This window comes from Pleurodeles waltl, chromosome 2_2 (assembly GCF_031143425.1).
Source record: "Pleurodeles waltl isolate 20211129_DDA chromosome 2_2, aPleWal1.hap1.20221129, whole genome shotgun sequence".
NCBI classification, from domain to species: Eukaryota; Metazoa; Chordata; class Amphibia; order Caudata; family Salamandridae; genus Pleurodeles; species Pleurodeles waltl.
In genome coordinates this window covers 231,878,379-231,901,982 of record NC_090439.1, presented here as the reverse complement: position 1 = coordinate 231,901,982, position 23,604 = coordinate 231,878,379, and the positions used below count along the sequence as shown (strand labels likewise).

At 44.7% G+C, this 23,604-nt stretch overlaps 1 protein-coding gene across 1 annotated transcript in view; it reads right to left on the bottom strand.

Moving 5' to 3' along the window:
* Positions 1-23,604, bottom strand: part of ADAMTS16 (ADAM metallopeptidase with thrombospondin type 1 motif 16) — a 757,015-nt gene that overhangs the window by 324,690 nt on the left and 408,721 nt on the right. The window contains exon 13 of the mRNA XM_069219698.1: positions 7,155-7,327. Within this exon, the coding sequence (XP_069075799.1) occupies positions 7,155-7,327 (173 nt within the window). The remainder of the gene's footprint in view (positions 1-7,154; positions 7,328-23,604) is intronic.

Here is a 23,604-nt window from a genome sequence, read left to right as displayed (position 1 = left end):
TTAGTGGGATATCATTGGTGATTGCTGTGTCTGTGCAGAGTAGTTGCTGGTGAGTAGCTTTTTCAGGCAAGTGAGTGGCATAGTTTTTTAGTACATAACTCTTTGTGATAAAGCTACACTTTGTTTATTACTTATTTTAGTGCTAGTTGTTGTTGGCAATACATTTGTTGTTAGTGAGGATCATGGCTAGCCGCAGAGTGACCACTCAGCAGGTTGTTGGCATGCTCTTTGAGTCGTCTTCGGACCATGATTACGAGACTGACTCTGCATCTGAGGCAGAGGAGGAAGTGAGATTTTCTGGCAGTGTGTTTTCTGTCCAATAGGGTTCTTCTGATGAGGAAGCTACTCTCAGTGCAGATGAAGGGCCTGTTTTAGAGGAGGACAATGATGTGCCAAGAGTGCAGCAGCCTGAGGGTGAAGGGTTTCCCATTAGAAGAGCTGACACCTGGATTGCCTCAAACATGGAGCAGCCACAGTTACCTGCATTTACTGGTCTCCCAGGGTGTAGAGTCACTACGGAAAACTTTTTGCCTGTCCATTTCTTTCACTTGTTTATGGACGATGTATTTTGGGAAGAGATTGTGGAGCAGACTAATATGTATGCAGAGCAATATTTGAGGGACAACGCTGCCAGACTTAGGCCTCAGTCTAGAGCTTCTCAGTGGGTTCCCACATATCTGGAAGAGATGAAACAGTTTTTAGGTTTGAGTTTTTGGATGGGGTTGATCAGGAAGCCGTCAGTGGCTTCTTATTGGTCTACTAGTCCCTTGATGGCAACGGCTATATTTCCTGCAACTATGACACGTGATCGCTATTTGCTTCTTCTCGTGTGCTGCATTTTGTAGACAATGCTTTAGCCTTGCCACGAGATCACCCTGATTGTGACCGTCTTTTTAAGATTAGGCCAGTCCTTGATCATTTTGTAGATCGGTTTTCAGAGGTCTATGTTCCAGGCAAAGAGATAAGTGTGGACGAGTCTTTGGTCCTTTCCAAGGGGTATTTAGTTTTTAAGCAGTACATTCCTAGTAAGAGGGCACTGTATGGGATTAAATTGTATATGCTGTCAGAAAGCAGTATAGGATATGTGTATAATTTCCGGATCTACACTGGTAGGGATTCCAGTATTGACCCTCCTGGTTGTCCGGCCACTTTTGGAGTTAGCGAAAAAATTGTGTGGGACCTTTCTAGATGACTGTTTAACAAAGGTCCCCATTTGTACGTAGATAATTTCTACACTGGAGTGCAGTTGTTCAAGGAGTTGTTTAGAGTGGACACTGTTGCTTATGGCACAATCCATTCTAACCAGAAAGACTATCCAAGGGAGCTTGTCTATAAAAAACTTGAGAGGGGACAGTGCAGTGCCTTGTGGAATAATGAGCTGCTAGCTCTGACATTTTCAGACAGGAGGGATGTGTACATGATATCTACCATCCATGATGAGAGTACTTCCCCTGTGACTGTTTGGGGTCAGGTTGCGGAAGTGCGCAATCCTGCGTGCATTTTGGACTATAATAGGCACATGGGTGGTGTTGATAGAGTAGATCAGAGGTTGGAACCTTACACTGCTCTTCGTAAGTCTTGCGTGTGGTATAAAAAGTTGGCCCTACATTTATTTCATTTGGCAACTTTTCATGCTTTTATTGTGTTAAGGATGGTTCACCTGAGCCACGGATGACATTTGTTAAATTTCAGGAGTCAGTGACAGAGAGCCTTATTGTGGTGGACAGGCAAGAGTTCCTAGAGTAGAAGTGGTGAAGGATGTGGCTAGATTGAAAGATCTGCACTTTCCAGATCACATTCCTCCCACTCCCAAAAAAGACTTGCCCACAAAGAAATGCAGAGTATGTGCCCAGAGAGCAATCCGGAGGGAGAGCCAGATGTACTGCCCCGATTGCCCTTCAAAGCCTGGGCTGTGTGTGCCTGGTTGTTTTAGAAGTTACCACACCAAGAAAAACGTTTGGGAAATACCGTGAGCGTAAACTGCCTATTTTATATTTTAATATGTTCAGTTTCATGGTTGGCATTACTGTCATGTATTTAGTTAGAACATTTGTGTTTGTAGTTTTGTACTTATTTTATAATTAGTAAGTGGTTTCTTTGTTGTTTATAAACAAAAAAAGTGATGGCGGTGTGCATGAGGTGGCGCTTGGCTGGCGGTGTGCGTGGGTTGGCGGTATGGGTGGGGTGGCTCTTGGCTGGCGGTGTGCGTGGGGTGGCGCTTGGCTGACGGTGTGCTTGGGGTGGTGCTTTGCTGGCAGTGTGCGTGGGGTGGCCCTTGGCTGGCGGTGTGCGTGGGGTGACGCTTGGCTGGCGGTGTACGTGGGGTGGCGCTTGGCTGGCGGTTTGGTTGGGGTGGCGCTTGGCTGGCGGTGTGTGTGGGGTGGTGCTTGGCTGGCAGTTTGCGTGGGGTGGCGTTTGGCTGGCGGTGTGCGTGTGGTGGCGCTTGCTGACGGTGCCAGCCCAACGCCAGTCTACACACTCATCAGCTGGTGTGATTGCTGTATCAGGCATGTGGGCGTATGAAAGTGATGGGCCCTTGAGTGGCGCTGTCTGTCAATGCGAGAGTTGTAATGTGCTGGGCCCGTGGCTGGCAGCGTGAATGGTCTTGTGCATGTCATGTACGAAAGGTGTGTGAATGGACTGTAAAGCGGTTGGTGCCTTGCCGTGGCTTTACAGCTCACGAGCTGTGAGTCATTGGTTCAGTTTTTTGGCCTTTCAGTTATTAACAGTGCATTTCACTTTTGTGAAATCTCTTGTTAATAAAATTTGATCTACTGAACCATCACTCACCCTTGTGCCAAATCCAACCAGTATGTGTGGTAAAAATTAAAAAACCTGCTCCGTTGTATTCAGGCGTCACAGCACACTTGTGACACGCTAGGTGTCTCATGTGGGACCCCAATGATAAAGCATGCCACCAACTTGGTTGGTGGGTGAGGGGTCTTTTTCACATAACCTAAGTGCGTTTCTTTTCACAATTTTAGTGTTTGGCACATCACAGAAATATGTGGACACATCAAAATGATATATTACAAACCTACCTGTGTTTGGGTGGGAGGGGGCCCCTATGGTTTTGGTCCTGGGTGTGGCCTTCATCTAGGGAAACTTACCAAACCCAGACATTTTTTAAAACTAGACTCCCCAAGGAGTCCAAGGAGGTGTGGCTTGTGTGGATTCCCCAACATTTTCTTACCCAGACTTCTCTGTATACCTCAAAATTTTCTTTAAAAAGCATATTTTCCTGACTTTTCTTTGTGCGCTCACTGCTCCAGCACAAAATTCCTAGTCCCCAGCGTTCCCCTCAGTCTCCCAAGTAAAATGACACCTCACTTGTGTGGGTCCCCAAAGCAGAGTCCGCCTAAAGATGTATAAAAGAAGAATATGTGCTTATCAACTCGCTGTGCTATCCCCATAATCTCTACAAATTTGTGGCCTTTTTCTGTTGCAGGCACCTGGCCCACCCACACAAGTGAGGTATCATTATTATCAGGAGACTTGGGGGAACGCTGGGTGGAAGGAAATTTGTGGCTCCTCTCAGATTCCAGAACTTTATGTCACCGAAATGTGAGGAAAAAGTGTTTTTTTAGCCAAATATTGAGGTTTGCAAAGGATTCTGGGTAACAGAACCTGGTGAAAGCCCCACAAGTCACCCCATCTTGTATTCCCCTAGGTCTCTAGTTTTCAACAATGCACAGGTTTGGTAGGTTTCCCTAGGTGCCGGCTGAGCTAGAGGCCAAAAATCTACAGGTAGGCACTTTTCAAAAAACACCTCTGTTTTCTGTAGAAAAATGTGATGTATCCACGTTGTGTTTAGGGGCATTCCCTGTCGCGGGCGCTAGACCTACCCACACAAGTGAGGTATCATTTTTATCAGGAGACTTGGGGGAACGCTGGGTGGAAGGAAATTTGTGGCTCCTCTGAGATTCCAGAACTTTCTGTCACCGAAATGTGAGGAAAACGTGTTTTTTAGCCAAATATTGAGGTTTGTAAAGGATTTGGGGGAACGCTGGGTGGAAGGAAATTTGTGGCTCCTCTCAGATTCCAGAACTTTCTGTCACTGAAATGTGAGGAAAACGTGTTTTTTTAGCCAAATATTGAGGTTTGCAAAGGATTCTGGGTAATAGAACCTGATGAGAGCCCCACAAGTCACCCCATCTTGGATTCCCCTAGGTCTCTAGTTTTCAAAAATGCACAGGTTTGGTAGATTTCCCTAGGTGCCGGCTGAGCTACAGGCCAAAATCTACAGGTAGGCACTTTGCAAAAAACACCTCTGTTTTCTGTCGAAAAATTTGATGTGTCCACGTTGTGTTTTAGGGCATTTCCTGTTGCGGGCACAAGGCCCACCCACACAAGTGAGGTTTGATTTTTATCTGGAGACTTGGGGGAACGCTGGGTGGAAGGAAATGTGTGGCTCCTCTCAGATTCCAGAACTTTATGTCACCGAAATGTGAGGAAAACATGTTTTTTTAGCCACATTTTGAGGTTTGCAAAGGATTCTGGGTAACAGAACCTGGTGAGAGCCCCACAAGTCACCCCATCTTGGATTCCCCTAGGTCTCTAGTTTTCAAAAATGCACAGATTTGGTAGGTTTCCCTAGGTGCCGGCTGAGCTAGATGCCAAATTCTACAGGTAGGCACTTTTCAAAAACACCTCTGTTTTCTGTAGAAAAATGGGATGTGTCCACGTTGTGTTTTGCTGCATTTCCTGTTGCGGGCACTAGGCCCTCCCAAACAAGTGAGGTATCATTTTTATCGGGAGACTTGGGGGAACACTGGGTGGAAGGAAATCTGTGGCTCCTCTCAGATTCCAGAACTGTGTTTTGAGGCATTTCCTGTCGCAGGTGCGAGACCTACCCACACAAGTGAGGTACCATTTTTATCGGGAGACTTGGGGGAACATAGAATAGCAAAACAAGTGTTATTGCCCCTTGTCTTTCTCTACATTTTTTCCTTACAAATATAAGAGAGTGTGTAAAAAAGACATCTATTTGAGAAATGTCCGGTAATCCACATGCTAGTATGCGCACCCCAGAATTCAGAGATGTGCAAATAACCACTGCTCCTCAACACATTATCTTGTGCCCATTTTGGAAATACAAAGGTTTTCTTGATAGCTATTTTTCACTCTTTATATTTCAGCAAATGAATTGCTGTATACCCGATATAGAATGAAAACCCACTGCAGGGTGCAGCTCATTTATTGGCTCTGGGTATCTAGGGTTCTTGATGAAACTACAAGCCCTATATATCCCCGCAACCAGAAGAATCCAGCAGACATAAAGGTATATTGCTTTCAAAAATCTGACATTGCAGGAAAAAGTTACTGAGTAAAACGTAGATAAAAATTGCTGTTTTTTTCACCGCAATTTCAACATTTTTTTATTTTAGTTGTTATTTTCTGTAGGAAACCCTTGTAGGATCAACACAAATTACCCCTTGCTAAATTCAGAATTTTATTTACTTTTCAGAAATGTTTAGATTTCTGGGATCCAGCATTGGTTTCATGCCCTTCTCTGTCACTGACTGGAAGGAGTCTGAAAGCACAAAAAATCGTAAAAATGAGGTATATCCCAGTAAAATGCCAAAATTGTGTTGAAAAATTGCGTTTTCTGATTCAAGTCTGCCTGTTCCTGAAAGCTGGGAAGCTGGTGATGTTAGCACCACAAACCCTTTGTTGATGTCATTTTCAGGTAAAAAACCACAAGCCTTCTTCTGCAGTCCCTTTTTCCCATTTAAAAAACAACAAAAAAACGTTTTTCTCTGAATTTTGGTTAATTTCTTGGCCTCCTTCAGGGGAACCCACAAAGGCTGGGTACCTCTAGAATCCCTAGGATGTTGTAAAAAAAGGACGCAAATTTGGCGTGGGTAGCTGATGTGGACAAAAAGTTATGAGGGCCTAAGCAAGAACTATACCAATTAGGCAAAAAAAGGCCTGGCACAGAAGGGGGTAAAGGCCTGGCAGTGAAGGGGTTAAATGTCCACTCCTAAAGAAGGTTTGGCCTTCTCAGAGAGTACATTCTCCTTTTCAGTGGCTTAGGGTTAGTGTTTGAACCTCATGGTTTAGGAGTTAATACTTGCTACTCATTTACCACTACCTTCTATTATCCCTATGGACATGGCAGTACTCTCAGTTTCCAGTGTTTTTCTGAAGTGAAGTAGAACGCTGTCTGTGCTTCTTTGAATCTATAGTCTAAATTGATGAAACTATATAAAACTCCAACAGTCGATAGGGGGAGCTTCCTCTATGGGACAAGTCATTGCTACCAACTATATTTAATAATAATGTAATATTGGAATAATGTCAGCTTTTAAATAAACCCCACAATTGTATTTAGACATTACACTCTTCCCAACTGCTATTAACAAAAAGGGTATTAATTTGTTGTATATATCCTAGCCATTTCTGAGAACCGTAAACTTCCATATGTTCTATATCTGGATGATCTGGCCAAGAATGTAGAAACAGCTTTCAGGCAATTGCTTCATTACTTTCATACATGTCTGCTCTTATCACAAGGCATTCAAGATGAAGTAGCTTAAGCTGAAGTTGGCATAAGGCAAATTAATTAGATTGCAGATGCAGCAATTCCACCAAAGCTGATCAGATGTTTTCCCTAGCCCTTCCACTGCCTACTGGAGCGCCATTCACTGTGTAATCTACCGTTTAACAAATGAAATAGCTAATTTCATGATAAGCCAGGGATGCCGGGTCTTTCCATACAGCCATTTGAGAACTCGTATTTTTTTGTCATTATCTTAGCTCTTTTCGTAATTGTTCAGTAATTGTTGATAGTGGCCAGCCTTTGAGGTCCTCTAGATCATTTTTGTCTCTTCGTTATTTTAACTTTGGTAAAAAATTAAAAATTCTCTTTCTGTTTCGTCTTTTGTCATTGTGGTATTTTCCCACTTTTTTGTTTTCACCAACCACAAACACCCTCGAGAAAAATAAATATATAAATACATACATAAACAAGAAATAAACAGATAAATAAACAAATAAATAACTAAATCATTGAAACGTTTGTAATATCTCTGTCTGCACGCTTAAGCAGGCAGCCTACGCCTGAAAAGAAGGAACGTTATTATAGCTGTGGAGGTTGGGCTCCAGAGATGAACACGTTGTAAATCAATGGACAGAATCAATAGACGTTTTACCTTCTACTTTGGAGTAAGGTTTCCAGTTGTAGTACCATCCTCTGAATGGCTTGCTATTGTATTCTGCACACTGCTGGGCCCGAAAATCAACTGTGTTTTTAGGACAATTTTCAGTATTACAAAGTTTGAACATGCGAGGGGAGCCATCACAGAACTTTCCACCATGTGAAGGACTGAAATTATAAGAGGAAAAGAAACATCTTACACATTGAAAAAATCAAACAAACAAACGGGCCGATGCAATAATTAAGATATCAAATCTTAAAGAAAAACTTGTTCTACAATCAGAGATGCGCTTCTGGTCAATTCCTAGTCTGTAAATCCTTAGTCTTTTGCTGTGTCAGAATACATTTCTGTATGCACAGTAATTATCCATTACCACACAGTCTTACCTGGTTGTCATATTACTTTTGTTTTTTACTATTGTTCAGTGACATGGCAAGTCAGTATTGAATTCAAGGATGTCATTAGTCGTCATCAGAGATTGCAATTGCTACCCTGTGGTGTATCTCTTCCTTGACCATGTACTACCCAGTTATATCCCTAAAATGATTCAGTGGGAGATCTTACATCCATAATGTAAAAAACAAAAAGACACTAACATTTTTCAGTTATGGGGAACTATGCAATCTCATCTCCCATCAATGCACCGCTCATAATTTTGCATATGAATTCACAGATTATAGTACAAATGACATCATCAATGACACCACTAGTGACATCACATATCAAATTGCTATTACATCATCAATGTAATCACTGGAGCTTACAATGTCCGTAGAACCCAGAGACCATTGGACTCCACCTATAGCTGTACCCAGGGACTATGGCGGTCATTCTGACCGCGGCGGGCGGTGGTCGCCGCCCGCCATGCGGTCACCGGTCGCCGCCCGCCATGCGGTCACCGCCGAATGACCGCCCGCGGTCTAAAGACTGCGACGGCCATTCCAACTTTCCCGCTGGGCCGACGGGCGCCCTCCAAAAGAGCGCCCGCCCGCCCAGCGGGAAAGCCCCTGCAACAATGAAGCCGGCTCCGAATGGAGCCGGCGGAGTTGCGGTGGTGCGACGGGTGCAGTGGCACCCGTCGCAATTTTCACTGTCTGCTAAGCAGACAGTGAAAATCTTCGTGGGGCCCTGTTAGGGGGCCCCATGACACCCGTTCCCGCCATCCTGTTCCTGGCGGTAAGAACCGCCAGAAACAGGGTGGCGGGAAGGGGGTCGGAATCCCCATGGCGGCGCTGCAAGGATTCCGTGGGCCAGGGGAAAACCGGCGGGAAACCGCTGGTTTCCCTTTTCTGACCGCGGCTTTACCGCCGCGGTCAGAATAGCCCAGGAAGCACCGCCAGCCTGTTGGCGGTGCTTCCGTGGTCCTCCACCCTGGCGGTCGATGACCGCCAGGGTTGGAATGACCCCCTATGTGTCGACAACGGTATCTTGAAATATACGTACTAAAATAGTGTACTACTAATTGCAAACTGATAAAGAATTTGTGGGGAGAAAATATTGTTATAATTACCCTCATAGGAAAAAGCATGTGTTATAGACATTAACTGTAGATGGGAAGCTGCAGGATCACTTTCAACATACAGACGTCCCACACTAGACACATAATGAAACAAGCATCTGCAAACAGATGTGGAAAACGGATACCAATTGTGACTTCTGTAAGGTCATCTATTAAGTCATATTCAATGTCACCAGTGATGTCATTAATTCATTTCTGAAGTCATTGTGAGAGTGTGTGTGTATACACATGCATAAACATGTGAAAGGGCTACTTTAATTACCCTTATTAACAACATGTGCCCTCATAGACTATGGGTTTTTACCAAATGTCCAGGAGAATTCATCCACACCAGATCTACAGAAGTACCACTGAACATGTAACATTCTATTTAGCTTTACTCAAAGTATAGTTATCTTATGTGGATATGAAAACTCCCCCACCCTCCAAAGGGCTACATGGAAAATCAGTTTTAAACAGGTAGGTGCAGGAAGCAATACAGGCAAGTGGAGCAGGTAATTGCCTACTAAAATTCACTGTAGGTTGAAAAAAAACTAAAAAGACTATGGTGGTCATTCTGACCCTGGCGGTGACCGCGGGAGCACCGCCGACAGGCCGGCGGTGCTCCAATGGGGATTCCGACCGCGGCGGTAAAGCCGCGGTCGGACCGGCACCACTGGCGGGGTCCCGCCAGTGTACCGCCGCCCCATTGAATCCTCCGCGGCGGCGCAGCTTGCTGCACCGCCGCGGGGATTCCGACCCCCCCTACCGCCATCCAGATCCCGGCGGTCGGACCGCCGGGATCCGGATGGCGGTAGGGGGGGGTCGCGGGGCCCCTGGGGGCCCCTGCAGTGCCCATGCCACTGGCATGGGCATTGCAGGGGCCCCCGTAAGAGGGCCCCTACATGTATTTCACTGTCTGCTGCGCAGACAGTGAAATACGCGACGGGTGCAACTGCACCCGTCGCACAGCTTCCACTCCGCCGGCTCGATTCCGAGCCGGCTTCATCGTGGAAGCCTCTTTCCCGCTGGGCTGGCTGGCGGTCTGAAGGCGACCGCCCGCCTGCCCAGCGGGAAAGTCAGAATTACCGCCGCGGTCTTTCGACCGCGGAACGGTAACCTGACGGCGGGACTTTGGCGGGCGGCCTCCGCCGCCCGCCAAGGTCAGAATGAGGGCCTATGTCCTATGCATTGTCAAAGATTTACATAGTAGAGAGGGCACACATGGCAAGTCAGTGGTGCCTTGTGCTGAAAATTGAATCAATATTGATATATTTTGATGGGTGTTTCAACTTGATGGAAGATTTATTCCATTCCTTAGAAAGCCTCATCAAGGACCATTTGCACTCAGCAGTAATGAGGAAAACCAAGTTATTCTACAGGAGATCCCTTTATCTCCACTCCACACCCTTATTTTGTCTCTAAACCTTCCATACGTTCCTTCAACAGATCTTCTCAAAGGTGAGCTTACATGTAAGCTGCCTTTACCCATTACCAAAACCCACCATCCACTGAGAAATCAAATTTTCTCTTGAAGAATTTAAATTTGGCAGCAGTCTTTTTGACCAATGCAAAAGCCACAAAGGGGATTAAATCTTACAAACTCCCTGAGTTTTTATATGGATGAAGATGCTTCCTGCAATTAAGCATGAAAACAAAGTGGTCAAAATAGTTATTCTCAAGATGCACCTGGCTTTCAAAACTGTTCATCCTTTGAACATATTGCAAGTCACAAAAGTGTAGGCGAAAAGTACTATTGGTGAGTGTCCTGAATTGGGATATCGGACTCAACTCTATCATGTAGAGCCTGAGTAATTACCTCATGTAAGTTAGCCAAAAAAGATTCTTCCTCAGATTTCTTCCTATGTACAGGCATACTTCTCAGGGGATGGCCAAAAAATAATCAATCTCTTCCATCACCTCCAAACCTCAATTTGTTAACAAAATATTTATAGTAAAGTTTCCTGTTAAACGAAACCTTCCTCTCACATTGGGATAAAATTGCATCCTGCTCATTAGAGAGCAGGGGCCAGGTAAGGTGCATTTCCCACTCTATGCCCAAGTGCACCCTTCCCTAGATCCACCAGGTACGTACCAGGACAGTACACTCTCTTACATTTAATGTAGCAACCTCTACCAGAAGTTTGGATACGTGGAACAATGTGCACTCTAACGTTTGTGAAATGACTAATTGATCCACTTAAGTTGCTTACAGGCATAATATGTTAGAAGAACACTAAATATTAGCTAACCAGTCAGTCATGTTCCACAAGATCAATTGACTAGGGGGATCCAAATCATGTGGCGTGTACTTCATAGGCATATGGGGCAATTTTGCTCTTCCTCCCCTGCTAGCTGGGACCAGTCTTTCAGCTCACCACTATTAGAATTTTATAAATTGGTTGCTAATACCTAGCTTAGTATTATTTGTGGCCTCCCATTGCATTTTCACATTGTTCTGGGTGGCTCTATGTGAGCTTTCTGGACCCAATGTTTTTTTAAAATAGAAGTCTACTAATTCATTCTAATAGATACTGAATGGAAACTCTTGACTTTAGATACTTTCAGGCAAAGACAATGTAGGTACCCTGGACAATGTGACCTTTAAATCTCAATTCCCCACTATGTGAAATCCTTTATAGCCCCAGTTACTTTTATTAGCCTAAGAACGATATGGTCTTGAGGGAGCAATAAGCTCACCAGACACATTATCTTTAGAGAATCTGTAAATATTATTATCTCAATCTATTGCCCTTGGGGCTAATACTTTAAAATAAAAGCCATATATATGTTTTCCAAAATCCTCCTTTCAGATGATTTTGGATTTCAGAGAGTCATTGAAGAGACTTTTAGAAGGCTTCTCCTAATGTCCCCGATCTCATTTGTTGGGTAAGAAAAGAGGCTTGGGCTAGCAGATGTATGGGTTTTAGGAGAAAACAACATCTTTTAGGTTACCTGATTGAAGAACAGGTTACTTACCTTTGGTAACGCCTTACCTGGCAGAGACAATATGTAGCTGCAGATTCCTTACCTTAGAACATTCCCAGACGTTTTCATGAGCAGTACCCCTGCACCATGGTAGGTGGCAGCATGCAGCTTTGCTTACACCATTGGTGTCATCCGCACCAGAAATGATGTTCCCGGCACCTATATAGGTGCCTCCCAAGCGTGCTGATGTCAGTTTCTTTTTACTACTTTCCATGCCAGAAGCGTGAAGCCATGAAAAACACTGACCAGTGGTGTGAAAAACTAGGGCCCTGAGCAGGAACAGACCTGTCCCTAAATACCCATTCGCAGAGTGGAGAGGATGGGTGGGTCGGTAAGGAATCTGCAGCTAGATATAAGGCCTTATTACGATTTCGGAGGATGGAAAAGCCCGTCTGCCGAAATCCCGATGGGAGGTTGCCGCAATTGTGGCTGCCTCCTCGCTGGGCCCATTACGAGTTTCCCACTGGGTCAGCAGGCGCAAACCTCAGTTTCCATCCGCTGGGCCAGCGGGAAACAGCCTACAGCATTGTCCTCGGCTCGTAATAGAGCCAATGGCAATGCTGTAGTGTTCAGGTTGCACCAGTACCCTCTCAATGTTCACTGTCTGCAAGGCAGACTGTGAACATTGCGTCGGTGCTGGCCTGGGGGGCCCCTGCACTGCCCATGCCAAGTGCATGGGCAGTGCAGGGGCCTTCCTGGGGCCCCCTGCACCTCTTCTCTGAGAGCCTCTTCATGTCAGTGCTACCACAATTAAATTGCTGCCGGAGAACAAAGTGGTACTCCCCAGGGCAGTACTGCTCTGGCAGATTAGAACCGCCATGACCGCCAGACCGCTGGGATGACTAATCCTGGTGGTGCTGGAGGTCCAACCGCGGCGGGACCACCGCGGTCGTAAAGTGATGCTCGGACTGCCACATTGGCAGCTGTCCACCCGCCTTCTCAAACCTGGCAGTCATGAGACCGCCAGGTTCATAATCAGGCCCATAGTTTCTACCACATAAGGCGTTACCTCAGGTAAGTAACTTGTTCATCTAATAGAGACTTCTAGCTGCTGAATCCTTACTTTAGAAAAGCTACCCAAGTAATACCATCCCCGAGAGGGGTCTGCGGACCAATTTCAAGTGAGGAAATCCTGCAGGACCGAATGGGCAAAGTGCCCATCTCTATGGACCTGGCTGCACAGGCAGTAGTGCTTTGTCAGCTCATGTTACTGCCTGGCAGATATCCAGGACCAGAACTCCACAGATCAAGACAGTGGTCGCAGCTTTATACCTGGTGGAATGAGCTTGCAAACCCTCAGGGGGTTAGTTTTTGGCCAGTGCGTAGCAGATCCATCTGGAGATGGTCCTCTTGTGCATGGCTCAACCTTTCTTGGCTCCAACATACCCCACGAAGAGTTGGAACACTTGTGTTCGTTCGAGGTAGAATGACAACAATTCTTTTGGGTCTAGCTGGTGGAGTCACTCCTCTTCTTTAGATGGATGTGGAGGAGTGTAGAAAGTAGGGAGGGTGATGGACTGGCCTACAGGAAATGGAGTGACAACTTTCAGAAGAATGGAGGCTTTTGTGTGAAGCACCAGTTTGTCAGGGTAGATTGGTAGGTAAGGAAGCTTGGATGACAATGTCTGAAGCTCGCTCACTCTTTGGGCAGATGCAACCACCACAAAGAATGCTGTTTTGTTGGCAAGGAGCTTGAGGGGTCAATTATGGAGAGGCTCAAAATAAGCACACATTGATAATGTTAGCACAAGATTAAAGTCCCACTGAGGCATGATAAATAGTGAAGGGGAATAAAGATGTGCAAAACCCTTGAGAAACATATTTACAACAGGGGACTTGAAGAGGGATGGCTGGTCAGGCAACTGCAAGAAAGAAGAGATAGCAGAGGGGTAGCCTTTGAGAGTGCCCAACACAGAGCTCTGCTGGGCAAAAGCAAGTATGTAAAGGAGAACCTGTGAAAGAGGGGCAGAAAGAGGATAACCTTGTTTTTCTGCAAACCATGACACAATTCTTTCCATCGGCAGGTGTATACCATTTTAGTGGAGGCCCACCTGCCAACAAGATTACTTTAGAGACTTCCGGAGGGATGTTGAAAGCTGTGAACTGATGTAATTCAATCTCCACGCAACAAGATGGAGGCTGGACAGGTTTGGTTGGAGGACCCTCCCCTGCTGCTGCAACAGGGTCAGCCTGATCGGAGGACCGATAGCCAGGCTCACTAGCTCAGGATACCAGACTCTCCAAGCCCAGTCCGGGTCCACAAGGATGACTTGGGCCCGGTCATTCTTGATTTTCTTGGGACCTCTGGGTGGAAGTGGTATTGGTGGAAAGGCATAGAGAAGGCCTGAGCTCCACTCAATGCCAAAAGCTTCTCCGAGCAAGAGCTGCCTTGGAAATTCCAGCAGGCAAAACTGCTGACATTGAAAGTTTTCTGTGCCAGCAGACATATCTAACCAAGGCTCTCCTCACTGCTGAAAGAGAACTTAGACCACCTCTGAATAGAGACGCCATTTGTGATTCACTAAGCATCTTCGGCTGAGTTTGTCCACCCTTACATTCAGAAAACCTGCCAGGTGTTAAACCATCAGGGATATGCTCTGAAGTTCCAGCTATTCAGAACCTCTTGACAAAGGGTCCGTGACCCAACCCCACCCTGTTTGTTTCAGTACAACATGGCAGTGGTGTTGTCCATGAACAACTGCACTTGCCTCTCCTTGATGAAGGGTAGAAAGGTCTTCAATGTCAGTCAGACTGCACAGAGCTCCAACTGGTGGACTAGAGTCCTCTGATCTCCACCTCTCCCAAATGACTGCTCCATCCCAGAAGTGACGCATCTGTCACTACTGTGAGATCTAGTTAAGGGAGAGGGGCCTGCCACTGACCCAATCATGGTTCATCAGCCAGCACTGCAGATCTTTTGCAGTTCCCTTTGAGGTCTGGACCATGTCAAAGAGATTCCCCTGATGCTGCGTCCACTGGAACTTCAGGGCCCAACTCAGAGCCTGCATACGCCCTCACGCATGTGTTACCAACAAGATGCATGAGGTCATGAGTCCCAACAGCCTCAGAGTCTGTCTCACTGAAATCCAGGATAGATGCTGAAACATTGGTATCATAGCTTGAATATCTTTGACTCACAATTTGGGGGAATGAGCCTGAAACCGCCCTGTGTCCAGAAAAACTCTGATGAAGAGGAGCTTCTGAAAGGGAGTCAGGTGTGACTTTGGGACTCTTATAGTGAACCTCAGTGAATGCAGGAAGTCTGCTGTAGTCTGGAGATGGGAGATGACAGCTTGGGACGAGCCCACCTTCAACAGCCTGCTGGTGAAACTGACACCCTTGATCTCTGCAGCTGAGCTGCAACCACCACCATGGCCTTAGTGAACACTCGGGGACGTGGGTAAGGCCAAAAGGGAGCACGGAAAACTGAAAATGCTTGTGGCCAACCGTGAACCCCATGTAATGCCTGTGAGCAGGCAGGAGGAAGATGTTGAAATATATGTCCTGCAAGTTCAGTGCCACCATCTAGTCTCCTGGATCCAGGGCAGACAGGGGATGAGCTAATGTGAGCATTTTGACTTTCTCCTTTTTGAGGAATTAGTTAAGGGGCCATATGTCTAGAACAGGATGAAAGCCTCCAACCTTTTTCAGCACCAGAAAGTAGAATGAATAGCATCCACAGCCCACTTCTGCCATCGGCACCTTCTCTATGTCTCCATTGGCCAAGAGAGCCATAACTTCCTAGTGGAGAAGAGAAAGATAATTCCCCATCAGCCTGTCGTAAGAGGGTAGCATGGTGGGAGGGATGGTCACAAAGGGGAAGGAGTGACCCCTGTGCATGATCTGCAAAACCTGTGTGATGTATTTCAAAAGGAGCAAAAGGTGGATTGAGGGTGACTTGGGGCTATAGAAAGGCTCAATGACCTGGCCATTGCCTGACTGTCTTTAAAGTGCTCCAGCACAAAATCCACCATGTCTCCGAAGAGACAGGAGCCATCAAAGGGCATGGCAATCAGGGCAAACTGAACATCTCCCAAAAGCCTGTCATCCTCAACCAGGTGTGGCACCACAAGACCTCTGTTGGTGAAACCGCTCTGCCAAGTGAGTTGGTTGTGTCAAGTCCACAACATATTGCGAACTTTACTGTATCTCTCCTATCAGCAACAGCCTGAGAGACCATGGCCCGGGCACCCTCCAGGACCATAGGCAGCACCTGCACAACCCTGACACATAGAACATGGTAATGGCCTGCCAAAAGGTATGCTGTGTTCATGGACCACAAAGCAAGGCTTGAAGAAGAAAACATCTTCCCCAAAGTGTCCAGCCTCTTCGATTCCTTGTCCCGAGGTGCGGTAAGGAATGCTCCAGGATTTACATGAGACGTAGAGGCCTGGACCACCAAGCTCTCTGGAGTAGAATGTTGGGTGAGGAAGTTCGGGTCCCCAGAGCTTGGTGGAGGTGATGGGCAATCACCCTATTCACAGGAGCCACTGTGCTGAGTTTGACCAAGTCCCCAGAAGGACGTCAGTGAAGGCTTTGTTAAATGGTAGCAGCTGTTCTGAGAGGGAAACTCCCGGTTGCATCACCTCCATCAAGATGTTAGTTTCGACTGCCACCAAAAGCTATTGAAGTTCAGGGATCACAGCCTACCTGAATCCTAGCCCATAGGAATGGGGCTCAGGCCTTGACCTGGAAGGCATGGTGCCAGATGGCACCGGAATCGGTACCCCTCTGGAAACAAATTGGAGTCTAGGTTCAGAATGGTGATGGCACCGCTGGGAGCATTGACATTGGGAACCAACACTGAGGTAGTTCAAGATGGTATGACTGGTGCCAGTCTGGATCCAGGAAAGGATCTTTAGGACCCAAATGGAGCTGGAACCAGAGCCACCAGTGTGGAACCAGAAGGGCCCCCTGCTGGTTTCTCAGGGCCCAAAGGTGTGACAGAGGAGTATGCCTACCTAAAAATGAGGTCCATGCCACATAGAACTCCCCTCAAGTTGGGTGGGGGCTGCTCCGGCTCCCAGAAATTCAGGGAGCTGTAGAGTCAGCCCAGGACCAGGCTCGAGCCTGGAGCCAGGCCTTGAATGCTGAAGCTATTGCGTCTCATCAGCCGACAGACGAGGGGATGTCAAAGACCTCTTGGACTTCTTCTTCTTATGGTGGGACTTACCTGAGTGACCCTACAACTTGGAGTGCGACAAGGACCTCGGAGTCTGCGACTGCTCCTGGGACCTTCCTCTCGACCAGGAACTTGAACGTCTGGGCGTTGCATGCCAAGCCGCAGGAGCTTGAGTGATTGCTCTTTCAAGGCCTTGGGGTTCATGGCGCAGCATTCTGGGCACAGCTTCGGGCTGTGGTCGCACTTGAGGCACCACAGTCATACAAGATGCGAGTCCATCACCGATAATGTTAGGTAACAGGTGCCACATGGTTTGAAGCTAGCCTTCTTAGAGGACATCCCTGCCACACAAGTAGTAAAAACCTCAAAAAGAGTTGACAAAACATTGAAAACGTTCAGTCAAAAAGTGACTGATGGGGTTGCCCTTCTCTGGATAAGCACTGGCTTATGTGCGAAAAGAAGGAACTGACGTCAACGCACCTAAGTGGTGCGTATATAGGTGCCACGGACATCACTTCCAGCTGGGACGATGCAGACGGTGCACACTGAGCTATACAATGCCACCTACCGACTTGCTGGGGTGCTGATCATGAAAAATCTCCTGGATCCAGTCTGATGCCTCGTAAAATGTTAATGTGAGGAATATGCTGCTAGAAGTCTCCATCAGTTATTATTTGTAACAGACGTATTGTCTAAAAGTCAGGCTATTCTACACTAGAAACATTGCAAACAAGTCTATTCCTCCCGAAGCCAGAGTAAAATCCAAGCCTCCCAGTCCAGTGAACTTCTTGGGTATAGGATCTAAGATGATTTGTGCTCAGAGAATTCCTTTTCCCTTTCCCATTTTCCTTTTTTGCTTAAAATTATTTTTGCCACTCCGTAGGCATCAACCACCAACCTCTAGTCTTGCAATTATGCTGCCACAACCAGTTCTTTGATATAACATTCAAAGGTATCTCTTTTGATTGGTGTAATTTCTTCTAAAGCAAGATAATAAACTATATTGGATTAGCGAACTCGTATTTTCTTTACAAGCTACCTGTGTATGTTTGTATCCAGCAGTTTATATTCAGCCTAATTTAACATTTCTTGTTTTTCAAAATGATTCTGTTGCCGATCATCAATGCTTTTGTGTCCACAGCCGTTTTCCTTTAATGGAAGTCTTACACTGTTGGGGTGTCTTAAACATCAATATCCTGATTTTAATTTCAACATCAAAGCAGTTAGTCTCTCATTTACATTCTCCCATAAGCACTGTTCTACTTGGAAAGAAAGTAAAAGATGCCTTGACCCTGATTTCTAGCATTTATCTGTTTCCATCAGCATTAACTTTGAAAGTTCCATAGGTGTCCAATACAATCTCCAGGGGATTTTCTTTCTGATAAACTCAATTTGAGATCAGGAATTATAAACTGCCGATAAGATGTGCATTTGGACCATGAATCAAGTGTACTCACCAGCAATATCTTGACTCCAGCCTATATTTTTGAAATGGTAAGATCTGGCTGTGGTGGAGTCTATTTTGTGCGAGTAGCTGATGCCTTGAGCCGCGTAATAGCTGAATCCTTGTCACCGTTGATAGCGCCAGCTATTTCGGGCAAATGTGTCATTGCCTAAAGGTATAATTTCTTACAAACAATATTGGATAATTCTGAATTTTACCCTATATTGTTCGAATTGGCCAAATTCTCTCATTATTCTCTTTAAAGAGACCACTGCCTCATCACTCCATATTAATCGAAAACTGCAGATGCCATCTATTATTTTCCATTTTTCCCGTTATAACAGTCCACCTGCATATTTTATGTGCGAGTTACACTTTGCCGGGGCAAATACACAGATATCCAGATGTATATCAACATTTCTAGCCAGTTTCTTCCAATTATATCTCATAACATTTTGGGAATTCGTTGCATTCAGTTCTCACCATGTGTTCTGAGCACACTGAGAGCAAAATAGCTGGCTTGTTTCTGTATTGTGTTTCTATATATACACTCAGCAAAGTCTTTCTGACATTGGACATTAAGCGATCACTTATACTTTTGCAATATAAAAGCATGGTGATATTTTTCCAAATGGAGCAATCCAAATCCTCTTAGATGTAGAAATGTTGAGCCTTTGCTGTGCAAAATTTTGCTTTGTTTCCTTTACCCCCAAATGAAAGTCAAAAAGTTTTTTCTATGTATTTATGCTTAGAGTGGGGATTTGTAACTACTAAATTACTCAAAATATATAAAATCTGAGGCAATATTGGCATTACAATTGTATTCATTCACCCCTATATTCCTGAGCTCAGGTTATTCATCATTTGGCATCTCTTTTGATTGTTCGACCAGCAGTTCTTCATTTTTTTCAGCTATTTGTTTCGCATTCACCGGACCTTGTATCAATCGTTTTTAGAGCAACATGTTTTGTCAGTAACTGCAATGTTTCCTACCAACTTTTGATATCCAAAATGAAATATTATTGTTCAATTCAAATATTTAAAATACTTAATTGATGAACACAACCCTGCATCATCTCCAATACCCTACTGCATGACCACCCACTTCTGTCCTGAGCTTTGCAAGACTATCAATGGCTATAGTTTTTTATTGCCTTGGCCAATCAAATTAGATTTTTCATTACCTTTCTGGTCCTCAGTTCAGTGAGTGAAGTGTCTGTAAAATACTATCTCTTCTTCTGATATTTCAAATACTACTCAACTGATTATTAGCTAAACACAAAAGGATTTCATTTGGATCATCCGTCTCATTTCTGACAAAATTGGGGTAATTCTGTCCAGTAATTTTCATTATGCCCTTGAGCAACCTTCCTCTGAGTTTTTGATTGAAACATTGATTTGGATTTGATTTGAAAACACACATTTTTGGACTGCAGTATAACATTTGCCTTGCTCGACCACTGTGTACAGAATCATTCAGAGAAATCATATTGTGGCAAAAAAAATGCTTTTGGGAAACTTTTATGTAGGTCCGTTCAAAGTTGCCAGCTATCATATAATGATGTGCTTAAGCTATAATTAATTGAACTGCTCTGTCTTTCTTTTTTATTAAGCACATAGAGAGAGGCAGGGGGGGAATTCGTGATCATTCATCTTTTACCACGATTGTCGCTGGCATGTTCCCACTGGACCCACCACTGACGTTTCATATTCAGTATTTACATGAAAACCTTAATGAACCTCACTGCTGGGTATCATGTGCATTACCAAGATCCTGCAGATGATGCCAGCTCCCTTTAGGATCGATAGGAATCAATCACATTTTGATAGGCATAGAGAACTTGAGGTTCTGGATGGCCCATGGTTGGAATGGGAACAGGCAGACATTAGCTGCTTGTACTTCAGCATGTAAACATCAATCAGGCAATTGCCATTGTTTAGGCTTGTCCTAACATTTTACTGTCAGACACCAGCATACCTCAAATTCAACTCACCAGTTTCCATTGGTTCTGCGGTTGGTCAAACTGCTAAATTAAAAAACTTCTTTGTTCAGAACGCATTTTAAATTCAGTTCGTATTTTCTTCGTCATCAGAGTATCCATTTCGCCCTAAAAATAACTCCATTTGGTTTGAAAGATTTGCAGAATTCCCTGATCAAGCACACCTCATGATATTATCAAACATTGGCCAAGGCATTAGAATTGGCATTTGGGACCTCTTGAATTTGCAAATGGTTTTAACCATGTTTCAAAGCATCCCTGATCCCATGCTGTCAGTCTATAGAATGTAAAAAAAAAAAATGCTTTAGAAGAGTCCGACCGCATAATTTTATAGGTGCATTCACTACACATGTGCGTGCTTACAAAATGACATGGACAATTTTCTGCTTTTCAGTTATTGATTTAAGTTGGATCGTAACTAAAAAGAAAAGAATGTGCAAAAACATTCAGTTTTTTTAAAGTGGTTGAGAGGAGCAAAACTGATGGTAGGCAATGAGTGCGCTCTAAACCCACTTTAAGATAACAATATGTCTCGCAAAAGACAGCCAATTAGCTGTCATAGACAAGGTCTAAAAAGAGCAGTGGACGCTCACTGTGAGTATGCTCTGCAATGTATGTATGCGTCAAAGTGTGCTCCTTTGTAATTTCAAAATAAACCCAGTCTGGGGGAGGGAGCTCTTCAGTAGAGATGATCCTGACCGTTTTTCTTCACATCTGTCGATTTGCCTTATGACATCATTTTCATCTCCAGCATGTTTTGATCTGAAATAGCAAACTAAATTGAATTTAAGCATAAATAGCCCTCGCTGCCCTCACATAGAAAGCACTCGCCTGAGGTAGCCCTGTGATTATTAAACAGTGGTATGATGATGCCGTCTCTTTTGAGCGTGACTCACGAAAGTGTCTGTCTCCCAAGTCCACCTTTAGATCTGCCTTTGATCTGGGAAACATCCCTCTTATTAACCAATTTGGAAACTTGAGCATCTGTTGATGGATTGATGACTTGACTTAAATGTGTGCCAGCCAGTGCCTCGCACATCAAAGCTGTGTCAGCGTTTGTTCATTAAATAATTTTAAACCGGACAGGCACGCAGAGTAGATTGGTATTTGCAGCCCAATTCTCAGCCCCGTGAGCTTGTTGGAGGTATGTGCACACGTTGTTGGTCACAGGTCAAATCTGAGGCAGGTTTACACATCTGTGCATTCAATACTACAGGTGTCACGTAACAAACTAGCAATCAACAATGAATGCATTCATGTATAGGCAGTACAGTTATTTGTAGCCTGTTTTGAACGAGTTTAAAAGGACCAGCTCCTGTCTTACCCTCCATACAGAGTATGACATTCTCAGGCTCTCATTATGAGGTGGTTGGGAGAGTTGGTGGTATTTACAGCACCCAGTAAGTACTGATACCCCGAGGTGACGTATTTATTAGGAGTGATACACACCTCCTGTTTCGAGATTTGACCGAGGAAATTTGGTATAGCATGAGGAGCTGGCATTCTTAGTACCATAAGCTGAATGTTTTGCCTTTGTCTTTACAAAGTGACATTACCCAACGGCCCTGGACTGGGAAACCAAAAGCAGACTTGACAAAAATGCTCGTCCCAGCCACGCTCTCTTCCTCTTCTAACGCTACAGCTCTCTTTCCATTCTTGCTCTCTCCTTCTCTTGCCTCTCCCTTTCCTCTCTGATCGCTTTCTCACTACTTTCTGCTTCTTTCTCATCCCCCATTTCTCCCTCTCTTGAAGCCTCCAGGTGCCTCCTGCAATTCATTTCTTAACCAATGAGGGGACCTGGGCTTTCAAAACCAACCTCCAATAGTTCTAGACCACAGGTGAAATAAAAAAAAACAGGTCCGACCCTTTTAAGAGAAAAATAGATTAAGAAAGATGAAATCACACCTCAAATAATATCAGAATGCTCTCTCAGAAACACATACAGAATTAAACAGTACCATAGAAACTTTCGTAAACACTTTCCCTACTCTGTCTAAAGAGGGCAAAAGGATACTCAACAAACAAGGCGCCTTTCAAATATAGGCACTGAAGCGTGTTCACTTACCTTCAAAGGGGGTCTTAGTGTACAAAATAAAGTAATATGCCCCACACCAATGATCCAACTTAACATCACACAAACCACATTAAGGAATCTGACGCTTGTAGTATGTGTAGACTTAACATGCAAACAGAAAGAAATTGACTTGGGAATGTTTACTCCTTGGGAACAAATATCCTACACCAAATGTAATCCACAGAATAACATGACCCCACCATTTATATTAAATAGAGATGACAACCAGCAAAACCTACATTTAGGTTGTAGAACCTAAAATCAGCATCAGGTGTGCATAACTCACCACCAATCTAGTAACCCTTACACTAGGATGAAACATAATGGAGAACGCGTGAGTAGGAAAATAATAGAACACTTTAGCAGCACAGGAAATTTAAAAAATGACCAAGATTTTGCTTGAAAAAGAAATCGTTATATAAATTATCCACGAAAAAGAGAGGACTGAAAGAAGAAGTCAATTGGGATGCATTATCTTAACACGGAGGAGTACATACAACAACTTTTGACCCAGGGCAAGGTTTCAAAAAGTAGTGCCAAAAACTAGAACACTCAAAGTTAAGTCTGCAAGACCAACTGGAACCAACTTTTAGCTATAACACTATATAATCACCATATTGAACAAAGCTCATTTTAAAGGTTGTCAACACAATAAGACTTCGTACTGAAAAAAAACATTAGCGTGAAGCTAAACACGGAGGAAACAAATGCCTGGAAGAAGATTATAAGGGGTGTATTAATGAGCCCCTAGCGGCACTGGAGCGTCACTTTTCATGATGCACTGGTGGTGCTATGTCCTGCGCCGTATCTACAAGTTGGCGTTAAGCCACTTTTTGTGGCTTAACGCCACCTTGTAAATACAACCCCTTCACACACAGCCCTTTGCATGGAAGGGGCATGCAATGGATGTTGCTGTGGGCGTGCCACAGCAACACCCATTGCATTTCGACGCTGCCTCAGATTTATTAGTTTTTGTAATCCTGAGGCAGCTGCAACATTTAACGCTATCCCAAAGGTGGCGTTAGCAAGGCGCAACTAGGAGGAGTACTTTTATTCCTCCTAGTTTTTTGCATTTACTATCGCATAGAAAGAGCAAAATGCCAGATATGATTGTTTATATGCGGGAAGGTGTTCCCCCCTGCACATAAACAATCAATTCAAAATAACGCTTTGGCACTTCTGTGTGTGCTTCATTTTGCAGCACACACAGAAGTGCCAAATCCCCTTAAGTGATTGTTTATGTACAGGAAGGGACACCTTCCTGCACATAAACAATCACACCACTCAACGTAGACATCCTTGCATGATGGTGCACGAG